This window comes from Amblyomma mixtum, chromosome 5 (genome assembly GCF_055824585.1).
Source record: "Amblyomma mixtum isolate Tamu chromosome 5, ASM5582458v1, whole genome shotgun sequence".
Classification (NCBI taxonomy): domain Eukaryota; kingdom Metazoa; phylum Arthropoda; class Arachnida; order Ixodida; family Ixodidae; genus Amblyomma; species Amblyomma mixtum.
The window spans coordinates 153,109,529-153,125,852 of record NC_143016.1 but is presented as its reverse complement, the minus strand read 5'-3'; the positions used below and the strand labels follow the sequence as shown (position 1 = coordinate 153,125,852).

The 16,324-nt window shown below is 51.3% G+C and overlaps 1 protein-coding gene across 1 annotated transcript in view; it reads right to left on the bottom strand.

Annotated features, from left to right (window-relative positions):
- Positions 1 to 16,324, bottom strand: part of LOC149344180 (mannose-P-dolichol utilization defect 1 protein-like) — a 73,480-nt gene that overhangs the window by 41,374 nt on the left and 15,782 nt on the right. Inside the window, exon 3 of the mRNA XM_089546202.1 lies at positions 16,128 to 16,260. Within this exon, the coding sequence (XP_089402328.1) occupies positions 16,128 to 16,260 (133 nt within the window). The remainder of the gene's footprint in view (positions 1 to 16,127; positions 16,261 to 16,324) is intronic.

Below are 16,324 nucleotides of genomic sequence, written 5' to 3'. Positions count from 1 at the left end.
GCTCAGTACGTACAGTAAGGTTCATTGTTAAAGGGAACACGCGATCGCGTGGCTTCCGAACTTCGCGAAGCGCTGCCGCCTAGAACGTACGAGAATTAACGGCACAAGATGCATGCACAGTAAGCATGCCGGCTGGTCTTTCCGCGCATCCGCCTGATACCGCCCATTCTCGCCGCATCTAGGCAACAGGGCTTCGCGAAGCGCGGAGGCCACGCGATCGCATGTTCCCTTTAAAAATGGACCGTACTGTACATGACCGCAGTGGAGGGCTCCCGCTTTTGTCTTCCGTGAAATCGTGCATCACGGAGGATAATAATGAAGTGAAGTTTGCGGATGATTGAGGTGTTTCTTTAGAATGCTTTTTGGAAATCTGACCGCGCATCACAGTTGTAAGGTGGGGAGATAAGATATATAACTGCAGAGGTCGGCAATTTGCACCGGGTCGCCTGCGGCACCCATTTTGAGTAGTATTTTTTTGACCGAAGTGGATCGTTTTCTCTGCCAGAGATTGGAAGGTTTACACAAAGGCACCTTTCGTTATGTCGATGATTTTTTGGTCTTAGTTGATAATGCAGGAGATCAACAACAGCATGGTGAACATTTTGAAAACCTTGAAAGAGCGCGGATCTGGTCTCAAATTTACCCTAGAGGTCCCAAAGGAAATGAGTTACAGTTTCTCGATCTCTAGATTCTGGACAGTTTCTGGAGTTCTAGGCATGTTTGTTGGCAGTATTGTCCTAGGTAAAAAAAAAAAAACACTGCTCAATTATTGCTCCGAACATATTCTAAACTAATGAAGAACAGAATAGCTGTTTCTGGTCTCAAATCCAGCCTAGCAAAAACTTGCCTATACATGTTCTATGCGACAGCTGCAATGCCCAAGTTCCCAGATTGACAAAAGCAGGCTATCCTAGTAATGTCCTTCCGCAGTCTTGCGTGAAGCTATGAAGTGGGTCAAAGGCCGCTCAACCCCCCCCCCCCCCCCCCTTCCCCCCCTGAAGCGAACTCGAAGAAGCTCGCTGTCATTCCTTACATTCACCGCTTATCTCATGGGTTAAGGCATGTTGCAAAAAGATACGATGTCGGAGTAGCCCTTTTTGGCCCCTTGAGATAAATAAGAATTTGCCCTCTTGTGCAAAGAAAGGCGGAAAGGGTTGATAGTAGTTCCCGTTCCTGCAATGTGAAGCATAGAGTGAACTTTGTGCGCTGTGAAACTGGTGTACGGTACGCAATTCTGTTCCTCTGTGGATTCGCGTACATAGGCCAAATCGGGCGATGTGTGAACATTCGCGGTAAAGAGCACAAAAATGACTTCTTCAGGGGTGCGGAGCATCTCCAAGAATGCAACAATTGCTATCCTATCTTTGAGGCCACACAGGCCTTCTATCGTCATCTGCAACAAAGAACCAGAGAGGTTATGGGGGCATTTCACACAGCCTGGTGTGGAAACTGCGTGAACAAACCTTCGCACTCGCTTTCTAAGAGGGAAATAGGCTATCTGCACAGGTTTTAAATTTTTCATCTTTTTTCTTCTTCTTCTTAGTCTTCTTTTTTAACCTTGATATGTTAACCATGTGTCGTTGCCTTCGGTATCGTTATGTTATGTATTTTCGGACCTTTTCTTTCAATATATATAGTATACAAATGATCTTGTAAATACGTGCACTGAAGGCAAATACATACTATACGCCGGTGATTCTAGAATATTTTTTTTCTGTCTCAGACTGTGTGTGCTCAGCAACATAGCAAACTCTGCTCTTCAACTCCTTCGGCAATGGTGTGACGCGAGCCAGTTAGGAGTATAATAAAACTAAAGCCATACTTTTCAGACCGAAATCAAAACACGTTGATCTAAGCGCGGATCTTATGTACGGCAGCACAAAAATTTAAACAGTAACCAGTACTAAAATTATTGGGGTCACTTTTTCTCAAAGCATGCTCCGGGATATCCATGTCGATACCATTTGCGCTAGACTGTCAAGTGTTGTTGGGGTGCTGTCAGGATGTAGCACAATACTACCGTTTGGCGTAAAAAAGCTTATCTATGATTCTCTTTTTTTTTTATCCCGCCTTTTTTATGCTTTTTTGTGTGGGGTTCTACCACTGCAACAAACTTAGAAAAGGTGTTCGTCCTCCAAAAAAAGATACTTAGGCTTATTTTTAATGTCCCATATGATGCTCATACTAATTATCTGTTCCTGCAAGCGGATGTAATCTATGTCTGGAAATTATACCGTTATAGGCTAAGTGTCGCATTTAAGCGTTAATTATAGCAAAACCGCTTCTTTTTCCACAACATAGCCCAGATGCAAATAAAAAATGCTTCCTATAGTACGAGTCACCCTGAACACTGGAAGGTGGTCACTCCTCGTGCCAATTATTGCAAGGAAAAACTGTCCCACATCCTGCCTGCTTTCCTTAATGAGTTAAACGGTAATAGACTTGATCCACGTTGCACTACGGTTCGTGAGCTACGCCACTTTGTTTGCTATGAATGTAAATAACTTTTTCTTTTCACCCTTTTCTCCAGCCCTAAACGATACATTTGCAGTGTATGTGTTTCATGTGTGCCTTTGTATCGCCTTGTAGAGGGGACCATGGGCTCCTGTCAAGCTGTTTTGCAGCTTTTACCCACGGGCCCCTGCATCTTTTGATGGAAAAACAATTATTATTATTATTGTTGTTGTTGTTTAAGTGGTCGTTTCCTTCCAAATAAACCAGTTGTGAAAACGACGCCTGTCCTATGGTCTCCGTTTCGTCTGCGCCCGCATTTTCATCATGAACAGCCTTCATTTTGGCGTGCGATACCGCTGTCGTTAGGGGCGACCAGCGTTCGCTGCACCGATCGCAATCCTACGATGCCAAACTAGCTGACCGAAGGCTTGCAGTGGCGGCTCTCACCTGGCCTGTTTCGTTCGCTTCGCTGCCGAATTGTTCGCGGGAATTAGCTGCACTTCAGTTTTAATCAGCGGGTGTCGTGTGTTAGTGTACTGAGAGCAGGATCAGACCTCTTATGGTAGGCGGTGGCTATTTCCAAAATGCCGTCTCCTGGTGCTGCAATGCGAAGCGCGCAAAGCCTAGCGACCCATACCAAGCGGCGTAATGATGCCAGGTAGTCGGCGGGCGACACATCGCTGCAAGAAGCGCGACTCTATAGCGTCGGTGCACAGTATTCATGTGTGGAAGGCTAGGTGCGGTGTTCGTGCGAAATGAGTCAAGACCGAGAGAACATAAACCAAACGGGTTCTATTAATACTGCGGAGGCGTAAAGCGCAGGCCTAAAGGCAACCGAAGGCCCTCAGCCGAAGGACCTGGCCGAAAACCTCCCTCTGTGCTCGAGCGGCGTGCACAAGCACCAAGCTGGACTACGTGACCGCTTTAGCTCCACTCAACGAAAAAGCTATGTGGGCACTTTGGCAGCCTAAAGTGAGCTAGGCGAAAGCCACTGTCGCGCTACTTCGACTGCCAGTGACTGTCTATGTTTGTTACGGCTGCACCGCTTGGGAGCCATCCTCCTCCACTAGCTGCCGTGCGACGACGGACGACGGAGCAGTGCTCGACGCCACCGCACCGACAGCTCCACCTGTCGACGAAGATGACGTCACCTTTTGGCAGCTGCGCTCGTCGATGAGTCACCCCAGGCGATGGATGTAACGCCGGGCGGACGGACGGGAGGATGAGCCATTAAAGGGTTGCGCCTTAAAAGTGGCCCACCATTCCGTGCATGACTTGACCTTCGTTTCTGTCGTGTCCGGTCGCTGTGTTGAATGCAGCGAAAGACGCACACGGTACTTTAAGACTTCGTTTATTTAAAGCCGATGAGGGTGCGACCAGCGTCGACCGAGGCAGGAGCCGAACTGGCCGCCCGAAGAAAGGAGGGAGCGGAGAAGCGTCCACGGGAGGGAGTGGCTTCCCAAAACAGGAGGAGGATGCGGGGGCGCACCATGGGGGGGCATCTGGCGACAGCGTGCGACGAGGGGCAAGTGGTCGTTAGGAGGAGGATGCGAGTGGTCGTTAGGAGGAGGATGCGAGTGGTCGTTAGGAGGAGGATGCGGGGGCGCACACACACAAAAGCAATAAGGGGACACAACACTTCCTTCCCCCTTAGAAAGTTGCCTGGTATCGTGCAGGGGGTCGGCGCTCACGCGTGGAGGCGCGCTGGCTTTGTGCGCTCGGGGGAGAAACCCTTGTAGGCTGGCTGTTGTTCGCTGTGTCTCCTAGGTCTGTCCTGGGCGAAGTCTCTTCTTCCGGGAAGAGGTGCCAGGCTATGTGGGAAGATGGTGCACGTGTTCTCTCCGCTGGCGGACAGCTCTCAGACGGCGTCGTAAATCTACGCAGCTGGTTGAGATGTCGGCGTGCTACTGTGCCATGTATGTTGACGAGCCAAGAGCGCAGGCCTATGCGTCTGACAATTGTAGCTTCCTCCCAGCGTGGCTTTTTCAGAAACTGTCGGGCGAGGACGCGCTGCCCCTCATTAAGCGTGCCGCAGCGCGGAATTGCTTTTTCTTCCCGGAACGTCTCTGCTTTTGGCTCGGGGAGGATGGCTGTGAGCTGGGTTCGCATTTCACGCTCGAACATCATTTTCGAGGGGGTCTCGCCTGTTGTGCTCTGAACCGTCGTGTGCTGCTTGAAGAGAAAGCGCGCAAGGCGGCGCTGCAGCGAGCCTGTCTGATCTCTTTCAAGGGCGCGTTTTAGCTCGGCTACGTAGCGCTCGGCTTGTCCGTTTGTCGCTGGGTGGTAGGGGGCCGATGTAACTGATGAGATCCCGTTGTCGCGATAAAACTTGAGGATCTCCGCAGACACAAACGGTGTTCCGTTGTCCGACACTACCTTGCGCGGCAGGCCGAACGTTGCAAATAGTGATCGGAGGTTGTCAATGACTGCTGCCGAAGTCGTCTGTCCCATTTGCCTTATCTCAAGCCACTTTGTGTAGGCATCTACGACCACAAGGAAAGTGCAGCCCTCAATTGGTCCTGCAAAATCAATGTGCAGTGTGTGCCATGGTGTGTCTGGCTTTTCCCATTCTGGGACAGGAGCTTTCGGCGGGGCGCTCCGGCTGCTCTGGCAAGGCTTGCATTCTCGCACCACTGTTTCGATGTCGTTGTCAATGCCAGGCCACCACATGTAGCTTCTGGCACACTTTTTCATTGCAACGATGCCCCGATGTCCGGCGTGGATGAGAGACATAGCTTGTGCGCGTAGTTCTCTCGGCATCACAACTCGGGACCCAAATATGATGCAGCCGCGATGGGTGCTCAACTCTGTAGCTCGCCTGCGGTAAGCGTCGAAGTTGTCCCCTTTGAGTTTATGCACGTTGCCTTGTTGAACAGCTGTGTAAACTAGCCGGAGAGCTGCGCACTTCTGCGTAGATGCTGCAACTGTGCCTGCTGTAAGCGGAGGTTCTGGCAGTGCTTCGAACATCAGAACGTCTCCTGGTGGAAATGGTTCGTCAACAGTTGCGTCTAGTGGCAGACGGCTTAGCGCATCGGCGTTTTGATGTTTACTCCCATTGCGGTAGACCAGAGCGTAGTCGTACGCTGAGAGTTTGATGCACCAACGTGTCATTCGCGGAGACAAAGTTGGTGGCATAGGCCTTTGTGGTCCCAGAATGCCCAATAGCGGTCGGTGATCGGTTATAAAGGTCACCTTCCGGCCGGCAATGTACTGGTGAAAATGTGTCGCCGCGTAGACGATGGCTAGCCCTTCTTTGTCAAGTTGCGCGTAGTTGCGTTCTGCTTGCGACAACGTACGTGAGGCGAAGGCGATGGGAGCTTCCCTTCCTTGCTCGTCAGTTTGCGATAGAACCGCGCCGACTCCGTACGGTGATGCGTCGCAAGCCAAAAGCAGAGGCTTCCTTTCGTCGTAGTGGCGGAGGACTGTACATCTTCGAATCAGGTCTTTCAGGGCATCGAATGACTGCTGATGGCGTGGCGACCATGTCCATGTCACATCTTTCCGAAGGAGTTGGTATAAGTCGTTGGCCACGGTAGCTCTTTGTTCCAAGAACCGGTCGTAGAACGTCAAGAGTCCGAGAAAAGCCTGTAGCTCCTGCTTGTTTGTTGGAGCTCGTGCTTCTGTGATCGCTCGCACTTTGTCCTCGGTAGGGTGAATGCCTTCCGCATCAATTCGGTGTCCCAGAAATTGCACCTCTGGCACCGCAAAACAGCACTTCGATTTGCTTATGCACAAATTAGCGTTTGCTAGCCTTTCGAGAACGAGCTCTAGGCGCACTGCATGCTCTTCAGTGGAAGTGCCACTGATGATGACATCGTCAAGGTAGACACAAACTCCTGGGATGCCCTGAAGCACTGTCTCCATGAATTTTTGAAATATGGCCGGGGCTGCAGCTACGCCAAAAGGCAGTCGCTTGACTTTGTACAAGCCTTTCAGTGTGTTAATTGCCAATAATTCAGCAGTTGACTCGCTCACCTTCAGCTGCTGATACGCCTGGGTGAGGTCCAATGTGCTGAAGACTCTTGCGCCACGTAGTACACTGAATACTTCTTCAGGTGTCGGTAGCGGGTAAGAGGACGCTTTAGTCGCAAGATTGACGGTGCTCCGGTAGTCTCCGCAGAGGCGTATGGTTCCGTTCTTCTTGCGAACTACGACAAGTGGTGTGGCCCATTCTGAATGCTGCGTCGGCTCGATGACACCTTGCTGCTCCAGTTTGTCCAACTCTTTTTCAACTGAATCTCGGAGAGCAAACGGCACCGGCCTGGCCTTCAGAAATTTGGGTTGCGCGTTGTCCAACAACTCCAGTGTGACCGGGGGCCCTTCGTTTCCTGGAATCTCTTCCGAGAATACTCTTTCGTATTTCTCTTGCAGTTGCTCAACCATGTTCTGGCTCGGCGTCTGGTGTATGCCGCATATCATCACGCCTAGTGGAGAAAACCAGTTTCTCCCTAGAAGGCTTGATCCTGTGCCCTTCACAACAAGCAGAGGTAGCGTATGGGTCTGGCCGTTGTAGTTAACCTGCACGTTGGCAGAGCCCAATAGTGGCAGATTCTGTCCTGACCACGTTCGCAGGTGCGTGTCGTCTTGTTGCAGGGCGGGTGCGTCAGATGGCCATGAAGTTCGGAACGTGTCCTCACTGATCAGAGTACAGGCTGCGCCGGAGTCCACCTCGAACTTAATCAGCTGGTGATGTACGCTTACTTCTGTAAAAATCTTCGGTCGCGTGCCGAGATTCATGGTGTTCAGGTCGTACAACACAGATGGTGTTGCTGATGTTGCTCCATGGAGATCAGATAGCGGCGTATTCTCTGAGGCGTTGACGCTGTGATTAGGCTGGGAAGGTGACTTTATCTTGGCAAGTCTCCGTTTCGTAATGCATGCTCTTTCGATATGCCCTCGCTTGTGGCAAAAATTACACGTGGCTGACTGGAATCGACATCCCTGGGGGTTGTGTTGGTCGTCACACCGCCAGCAGCGTTGTGCCTTTTTGACCGATTTTACAACAACAGAAGGCTTGCGCACCTGGTTGCTTGTCTGGTGTACCGGCTCGGTGTTCCGGCGAATCCCTCTCTGCTGGTGACCGGCGCTCTCCGCTCGAACGGCGATGTCGTAAGCTTTGCTGAATGTGAGGTCCTTCTCAGCGAACAGGCGCTGCTGCAGTGACTCGTCACTCAGTCCGCACACAAATCTGTCGCGTAACATCACGTCCAAGGGAAGCATGGTGGTGTTAGCAGAAGAAGCTGCGTCTCCCTCCTGCCCGGTAGCTGTTGTCGACAGCGTTCCAAAATTGCAGTCGGCAGCGAGCTTCTTGAGCGCGGCTACGTAGGCGCTCACAGTTTCTCCTCCCAGTTGATCTCGTCGTTGGAAGCGAGCCCGGCTGTAGACCTCGGATGGCCTTGGGTCGTAGTGCTTTTGCAGCGCTTTTACGATGTCGTCGTAAGACACTGCCGCTGGTGTGCTTGGCTGAATAAGGGCGCAGACAGTATCGTAGGTCTGCTCCCCGCACAGCGTCAGCAGGTTGGCCCTCTTCAAGGCTGGGTCTGTGATGTTGTTAGCTTCAAAGTAGAACTGAAGGCGTCCAACCCACGATGACCACGATGAGCCGTTGAACTCTGGTATCTGATTGGGAAACCCTCGCGTAGCCATGGCTTGTCAATAGCGTTGCGTAGCGCGGGTCGAATCCACTTTCTCGTCGCCACTGTCGTGTCCGGTCGCTGTGTTGAATGCAGCGAAAGACGCACACGGTACTTTAAGACTTCGTTTATTTAAAGCCGATGAGGGTGCGACCAGCGTCGACCGAGGCAGGAGCCGAACTGGCCGCCCGAAGAAAGGAGGGAGCGGAGAAGCGTCCACGGGAGGGAGTGGCTTCCCAAAACAGGAGGAGGATGCGGGGGCGCACCATGGGGGGGCATCTGGCGACAGCGTGCGACGAGGGGCAAGTGGTCGTTAGGAGGAGGATGCGAGTGGTCGTTAGGAGGAGGATGCGAGTGGTCGTTAGGAGGAGGATGCGGGGGCGCACACACACAAAAGCAATAAGGGGACACAACAGTTTCACATTGAGAAGCAGCAAAGCAGCAGACTGACTTTGACAGATTGACTTCGGCCGATTTGGACCAAAACCGATGTCCAACCATAACTAACCATGCCCGACACGATGGCACCCTCCAAATTTGGCCCCGGTCATTTCTAATAATTTGGCCCCGGCCAGCCCCGAAATTGGACCTCGGCCGATTTGGACCAAACTCACTGCCCAACCATCACTGAGCGTTGCCGACACGATGACAACCGCCCAGGGCATGCCAAAATGCGGTTCGACCTTTGGATATAACCGTGGTTAAACCTTGCCTAACTTCCTTTTTTTTCACCGTGGCCGATGATGGTGGCGATGCTGTTTACAATAGACTTACCTATTGCCGTTTTATATCTCGAATTATCGATATATAAACTATATATCGCTTGTCCTGTGTGTACGCGTTTCTTGGCTCCGTTCCTAGTTTCTGCGCGCTGCTTTTCCACCCTGAAGCCATCGTTTACGCACGCTCAACGAGGCGAACTAATTTTCTGCTAGTGCAAATGCCAGCCACGAAAACTAACAGCAGCGCTGCGCCAATAGCTTTGTTGTTTAAGGCTTCAGGCAGACGCGATTCCGGCTGAGCACCAAAGGAGCGCAGGTTCGAACCTCACTAATCCCTGAGATTTTTTATATAAATTTTATTTCCAGGAGCTTTGCAGTCGTGCGAACGGTCAAAAATATGCAGACATGGAGACGCGAAGATGCGAACGTAGACTGCACTGGTGGATTCAAACTCAAAATCGCAGCCGCAAAAGTCGGCCACGCTCGAAGATGAAAGAGGGCAACTGCTGTACGGGGCGTAGTGTCGAAAGCGGCCGCTAGGTGCCTTTCAGTGGCGCCTCTAAGTAAAGTCACTGGAACTCTGAAAGTACCGCAACCAGCGGGCGGCGCGCAGGCAACATTGGGGTGTTGTTGCCAGAGGTGGTCCAGCGCGGCGAGCGCGTCGTCTGCTAGGCGAAGAAAGTCTCCCTTGCGGCAGCCTTGTTCATCGGTTTTGCGCAAAAATTAATGAAAGTATTCATGATTGAGAGCTTAGATGAAGTGAGGGTTTCGAAAACCTTGAAAGCGTCGCACGACAGCTGCGCAGCCTCTCGTATTCTTGAGCCCATGGGTGCGAGCTAACAACGCAAGAAGCAGGCTTGTCCTATCGCTTCCGCGAGAGGCTCGAAATGCATGTTTTCGGGACCCGGAAAACTTTAAAGCCAGCAGGCTGCGTACTTACCAGCGGTATATAACGAAACGTTTAGTAAATCGGTTCACCTGGAAGTCTGCTGCGTATAAAACGTTCCCTTTACGCTTATTGTTTCCTGCCGCCTGTTCTTCCCTCCGTGTGGTCAGTAGCCGGTCGGAGGCTTGTGGGAGGCAGTTGGGCGACCCTAAAGTCGACGAGCTCTCCGAAATCTCGTAAAGCAACGTCTCCGAAAACATTTATAGCTGTCACGCTCACACAGACATACGACGCACAGAGACACGCACACGCACGCACACAGACACACGCGGTGCACAAAGACACGCGCGCACACAGATACGCACGCTGACACACGCACTGACAGAGACACGCATGCACAGACACACGCACGCACACAGACACACGCGGTGCACAAAGACACGCGCGCACATATACGCACGCAGACACACGCATACACAGACACACGCACGCACACAGACACACGCGGTGCACAGATACGCACGCAGACACACGGATTGACAGAGACGCGCATACACAGACACACGCACGCACACAGCCATACGCGGTGCACAGATACGCACGCAGACACATGCACTGACAGAGACACGCATACACAGACACAGGCACAAACACACACGCACGCACACAGACACACGCGATGCACAGATGCGCACGCATACACACGCACTGACAGAAACACGCATACACAGACACACGCACGCACACAGCCACACGCGGTGCACAGATACGCACGCAGACACATGCACTGACAGAGACACGCATACACAGACACTCGCACGCACACAGACAAACGCGCGCGCAGCACACTGCGCGCACACAGATACAGGCGCGCGCACAGACACACGCGCGCTCACAGAGACACGCACACGCACGCAGACATACGCTCAGATAGAGGCACAGACACGCGCGCGCACACGCACACAGACAGACACACACGCCCACAGATGCGATACTGAACGTGCTACTTCGTAAAACACGCAGTCCAACCCCATCGGAAGCACTGCGCCCCGTCGGCTCCTAGAGCGAGTGGACCATCTATGGAGGCGCCTAATCACGTGATCGCAACTGGCCAATAGGCGGCGCGGCGGCGAAGAGAAAGCAGCTGCGGTACTTTCAGAGTTTCAGTGACTTTACCTCTAAGGTGGTGCACGGGACGTATGCGAATCCGTTGTGCACTCCCAGAACAGATGAGTTGGTGCTGCGCCGTACGGTGTGACGGAAGTCGTTAGACATGTTTTGTAGGGGTGTGCGAATATCAAATTTTTCGAATACGAATCGAATACGAATAGTTAGTTCCGAATATCGAATCGAATATCGAATAATCAAGGAAAGACGCATTTAACCACTGCAAAACATTTATTTGAGCATCCAAGAACATCACAGTTCAACTATCAATAAGTAAATGAACACAAAAGGTGTGTGTGGCTGTACAGAAAGAATCGAAGTCTAGAACATTATTCTTAGTAGTGTGGAATTTTCACAGAAAATGGCTAGTACACAGCACTGATTGCATCTAGCATGCCATAAGCACAAAAGCGCGTTGCTGGGATGAACATTAATGGTTCTTGTGAAGGAAAACCAGCTGCTCCACATGGTCATGTAGGAGTCGTTCCCTTCTAGCTGAAACAACTTCTCCAGCCACAGATAATTCCCTCTCGCTTGGCACTGAAGTGGCAGGTATTGCGAGGTACTTCGTGCACAGCTTTGACTATACCAGCTTCGCAGGTATAGCCACAAAGAAGCTCACAAGCACAGTCAGCTACGGTATGGCCCAACATTACGCATGGCTCTGGACGCCGCCATGTTGTTATGTCTATGTCGATTGGACTTGCTCACCGAAATGTACGCCGGTGCTCGCAATAAACTATTCGGCTAAATACGAATATTCGCATGAGATCGTATAATCGAAACAACACGAATACTTAAATTTCGAATCGAATACGAATAGCAAAAATCTAATATTCGAATTATATTCGAAAATTTCGAATATTCGCACACCCCTAATGTTTTGTGATAGCGTAGTCGAAGGCACGTTCGACATAAAGCCCGCAGAAAGACACGGGTCATTGAAGACAACAAGCAAGCAAACACCTCTTCAGGCCCTCACCAGTCCGTGCTTTTTTTGCGGGCTTTATGTAAAGCATGAATTGCCTACTATAATATAGCCCACATCCATAACGTCAGGTCGAAGACGCTGGGCCCCATCGGCACTGGATACGCTGGAGGAGCTCCTTCATCAGAAGCATCTTCACTTGGTAGCAGTCCCGCGTGAAATGTTCCGAACACACACAGGTTCGCAAATTCCGGGACCAATTAAGGCGCCGGATAGCATGAATCCATCTGTCGCGTACGGTGGTTGAAATGCTGTGCCGATGCTCTTCCCGTAGGATCAGTAATGAAGAGGAATCGAGCAGAGGTAAGCAGATTAGAAAGTGTCTTCTTTTAGTTATCTAAACCCGACGTCCTAAAGTTACTGAAAAAAAAAAACGAACCGCAACCAAAATATTCGAGTGCAATTAAGGACGCGGTTGAGTCGATATCGACGCACTAAAGTGAATATGAACTAGCAGTAACGTTCGGTCGCCGTTCAATCGCAGCATTGCTGTTTGACGAAATATCCCACTTGCATCAAGGTGTCAAAGCGCATAAATGTCTTCAAAATTTTAGCTAATATGCTTCCTGCGGCCGTATTTTAGCTCCCATGGTAGTGCGCATACCCGCACTCATCGGGGTGTTAAAAGATAACTGGGGTTTTAAAACTGCAACTGGCGTCGGTTTATGTCCACCATCTCGCGGTCAAGGCACAACATGGGCAACAGCCGTGTGACGGATGCAAGAGTCCCTGGGATGTAGATTATGTAGTACAGCGGCGATCTGCCGGTAGCATAGCCTTTCGTCTCCTAGTGACGGCTGACATTCGCCGCATGTGAAACTGTAAGGGTAGCGTAGGATTTATTAATATTAATTCGTCGGACCGTTTTATAATCCGAAATTGAAGCGAGAACTTCCTCCGCAGTCGTGTCGAAACGCGACGCGCTGCGTTCGTTCAGCATCGCCACGGTCGGGCCTCTGTCGTCGAGGCGGGTCGTCGGCAAATGGGGAACCGCTTGCGCTAAAGCTTAGCGAATCGTCGATGTCACTGCCTGATGACAGTGATGAAGCCTCGCTGATTTTCGATGCTTCCTCCGACATGGTGCACTCACAGCGATTCGATTTTCGCGCAGCGAGGCAGGGCGGCAGCGGGCGCATGCGGTTCGCTTGCCAACGTCGTCGTCACTGACGTCACGCGAAGCAGCTCTCCGGGACCTCGCGCCTGAGCTTCGATTTTGATTCAAGGTTCTTGAGTACTTAAAATTATTGTTTGCGTACTGCAAGAAATGAAGTCGACACGCTTGCGGCCTACAGGGCGCTGGGCATTCTTCCAGATGCTCACGCTATTGTGGCCGCAGGGCAGTGCGCGCACCCGTAAGCGAACAATGCTGAGCCTCTGTGCATTCCTCGAACAGACAGGCTTGAGGTCCCGCCTGTTCTCCGCCAGGTAGTTAGTTAAGTGCAGTGATCCAACGCTCCGCGTGTGCTACCTTGGACGATGAACAGCTGGACGCCCCCACTCCAGCTGTCTTGTGCTTTGTTGTGTGCGCGTGTGTTTGTACTGCGTTCTACCAGACCTTCAGGCGCGTGCGACCTGTATATATTTATATTTATCATGTATATATGTAAATACACTTATTGACAGTGTAGTCCTCCCCCTGTCCTTTCTACTATCCCCTCCCCTCTTTCTTTTCACTCCTACACACTGCCTGCTATCCTTCATTTCCGCTGCCCCAGCTCAGGTGCTTCCAGCAGCGATAGCAGATGCCGGGGTAGAAAAAATTCTTTTACCTTCCATATTCAATGTAAATAAAAGCCACTACTACTACTACCATAATGACAAAGCCGTCAGCAATCCAAATCAACCATTAACTCAATAGGGACAGATAATCGCCGGAGGGAGAACGAAGCACACGATAAGCGCCTTCTTTCATAACCCACAGGCATAGTGAAGAGCTAATATCAGAAGCGGTTATCAGAACCTGTTGCCGGGTGTTTCGCTCCGGAGGCATAAAGATAGCGAAGTCAGTGTGCCATAGAAACAAGGTCGCAGTGCCTCATAAAAGAATAGCGTAGCGCGCTCCTCGGAACAAATGCGATTAAAATTTCCTTCCAGGTGACCCCCGCGGACTGCAGCCCGGAAATAACAACATAAACGCAAGGTGACGGTGCTGTTTCAGTTTCCAGACATTGCGAGCTGCCTCGGACAGAGGTCGAGGACAGAGGTAACAATTCGGTGATAACGAAACACTGAATGACAGCCGCGGTGATATGGCTAGGTGCAACATTACAAAGGATTTGTTTCTAGCCTCATAACAGGCGCCGTATGTGTTTCACACATGAGCGTAGCGACGGCTGCTCACCCGCGATCGTTGTTGTGAAACACCGTCGGGACCGCTCCTGCTTCTGCGCGGACTCTCTTGTAGCTGAGTGGAGAATTAACGAAACCGCTTACTCGCGACTGGAGTACATGCTTGAGCAACGCAGGCGTAGGTCGGCCGAAATAGGCTCCTAATTTTGATCAGAGAGAACAAAGACCCCGATCTGTGCATTAATTTAAACGGAAATCACCCATAAAGTTTCAGGAAAAATCAGCGCAGAAAGCGAAAGCCGCGCATCGGTCGGCGAGCTGACACATGACACGTCGCGTGGCATTTGGTGTTACTAAAACGTCGGCACAGAGTTAAAAAAAAAAAAGAGAAAATTTAAAGCGAGAAGCTGAAACGTCCCTGGTTCCCGCACTCATGGTAGTGTCCTCGCAGAGTGCGCACAACGTCGAGCAACAGTGCATCGAAGTTTCACATTTGAAACGAAACGCAGCCGCTTTAACCTAACGTTAGGCAGCGGTTTCGTTGTCTCTACCGAACCAGCATGGCCGGCATAGTGCTCAGAGCGCCGAGAGTCGGCGCCGCGCATTTCGCATATCGCCTATTAAACCTGCCCTGCGCCAGATCCGACCCCACCAAACCGCCTTATTCTTCCCAAACTCATCCAGGCAACGTACACATTCTGCCGCCCTCTGCCACACTTGCCGTCTGTCGGAATACGTTTCGTTACTTTAACGAACATAGACTACCTCGCCTTCGCATCACATGTCCTGCCCATGTCCACTTCTTCTTGGCTTCAACTAGGATGTCATTACCTCGCGTTTGTTACCTAGCCCGCTCTGTTCTCTTCCCGTCTCCTGGCGTTCCTTCCCACAGTTCGTTGCCCTGCGCTGAACTTAATTTCAACACAGCGATAGCACACAGGACTTGGCTGGTTGCCAGTTGAATACGTTTTGCTCTGTTTGTCTGCCTCGCTTAACTCCCCCCCCCCCCCCCCCCCCCCCCCCGAATACCCCATCACTAGTGAAACGTACGCACCACTTGACGATTCCCATAATTATGTATGCTTTTCCCACAACTACCATGTGGAACATACGCCTCAATGCAGCTCATGAAACGCAGCTTGTTGGGCCAGTTGGTGCATGATAATACAACGTAAAAAACAAGCGGCACAGGACGCGTTCACAAGGAAGTGAGCGAGTGCCGTCCATGAGCACTCCTTCGCTTGTGAACGCGTCATGCATTGCTGGTTCTTTACCTTGCCTTTACAAGGCTAGCGCGTATGGAAAAAGTCGAAATTCATACGGACTTTATTGGTGCGAGAGCATTCATACGATCGGCCGAGCCGAGCAAAAAATCTTACTTCTGCATCTTGCGTGTGCATCGCTCGTTGCCATGGCAACTGTGACGCCACGCGACAAGAAGTATTTGGCCCTGGCGAGCCCCGAAATTTGACCCTCGCCGATTCGGACCAAAATCGATGTCCAACCATAATTGGGCGTGCCCGACACAATGGCGACTTCCAAACTTGACCCGTGCCATTTTCAAAAACTCTTTCCGGGCCACACTCCAAAGAGTTGTTCACAGTTGGCAGGTTCGCTCCATCTCGTTGCCATGGCGTTGCTTGAGGCGTCACCCTCTACGTCATCGCGCTTTCGCACGTCGCACATCGGTTTAAGCGGGGGTAAGCCCCGGGGAATTTTATTATGTCAGGAGCATTTTCGAAAAGATTATATAAAGCCACACGGAAAATATAATGTGCAGCATATAGTTTTCCATGGATAATATGGACTCAGTATTTCGATCACTATACGCGCGCCGCATATACGGAGCCTTTCACCAGCGATTAGATTCTCCCGACACTTTGCCGCTGTTTTACTTCACGCCTCAATGGCGCGAACTATCCTCCCCGCCTGAGCGTGATCACATGACCTTTGCCGCACGCACCGGTTAGTGGTGATGGGTATCTCACCTGAAGGGGTAGCGCATCGCGTAGCTGTAGGCAGCCGTAGCCGTCATGCCCATCAGCTCCATCAGCACCGAGGTGACGCTGATGCCCTCACCGCTCTGCGTCTGCACGATCTTCACGATCTGGGGCACCTTCACTGCACACACACACACACACACACACACACAGGGGGATGAGGAGGAAAGAAGCCGCTGTCAGCA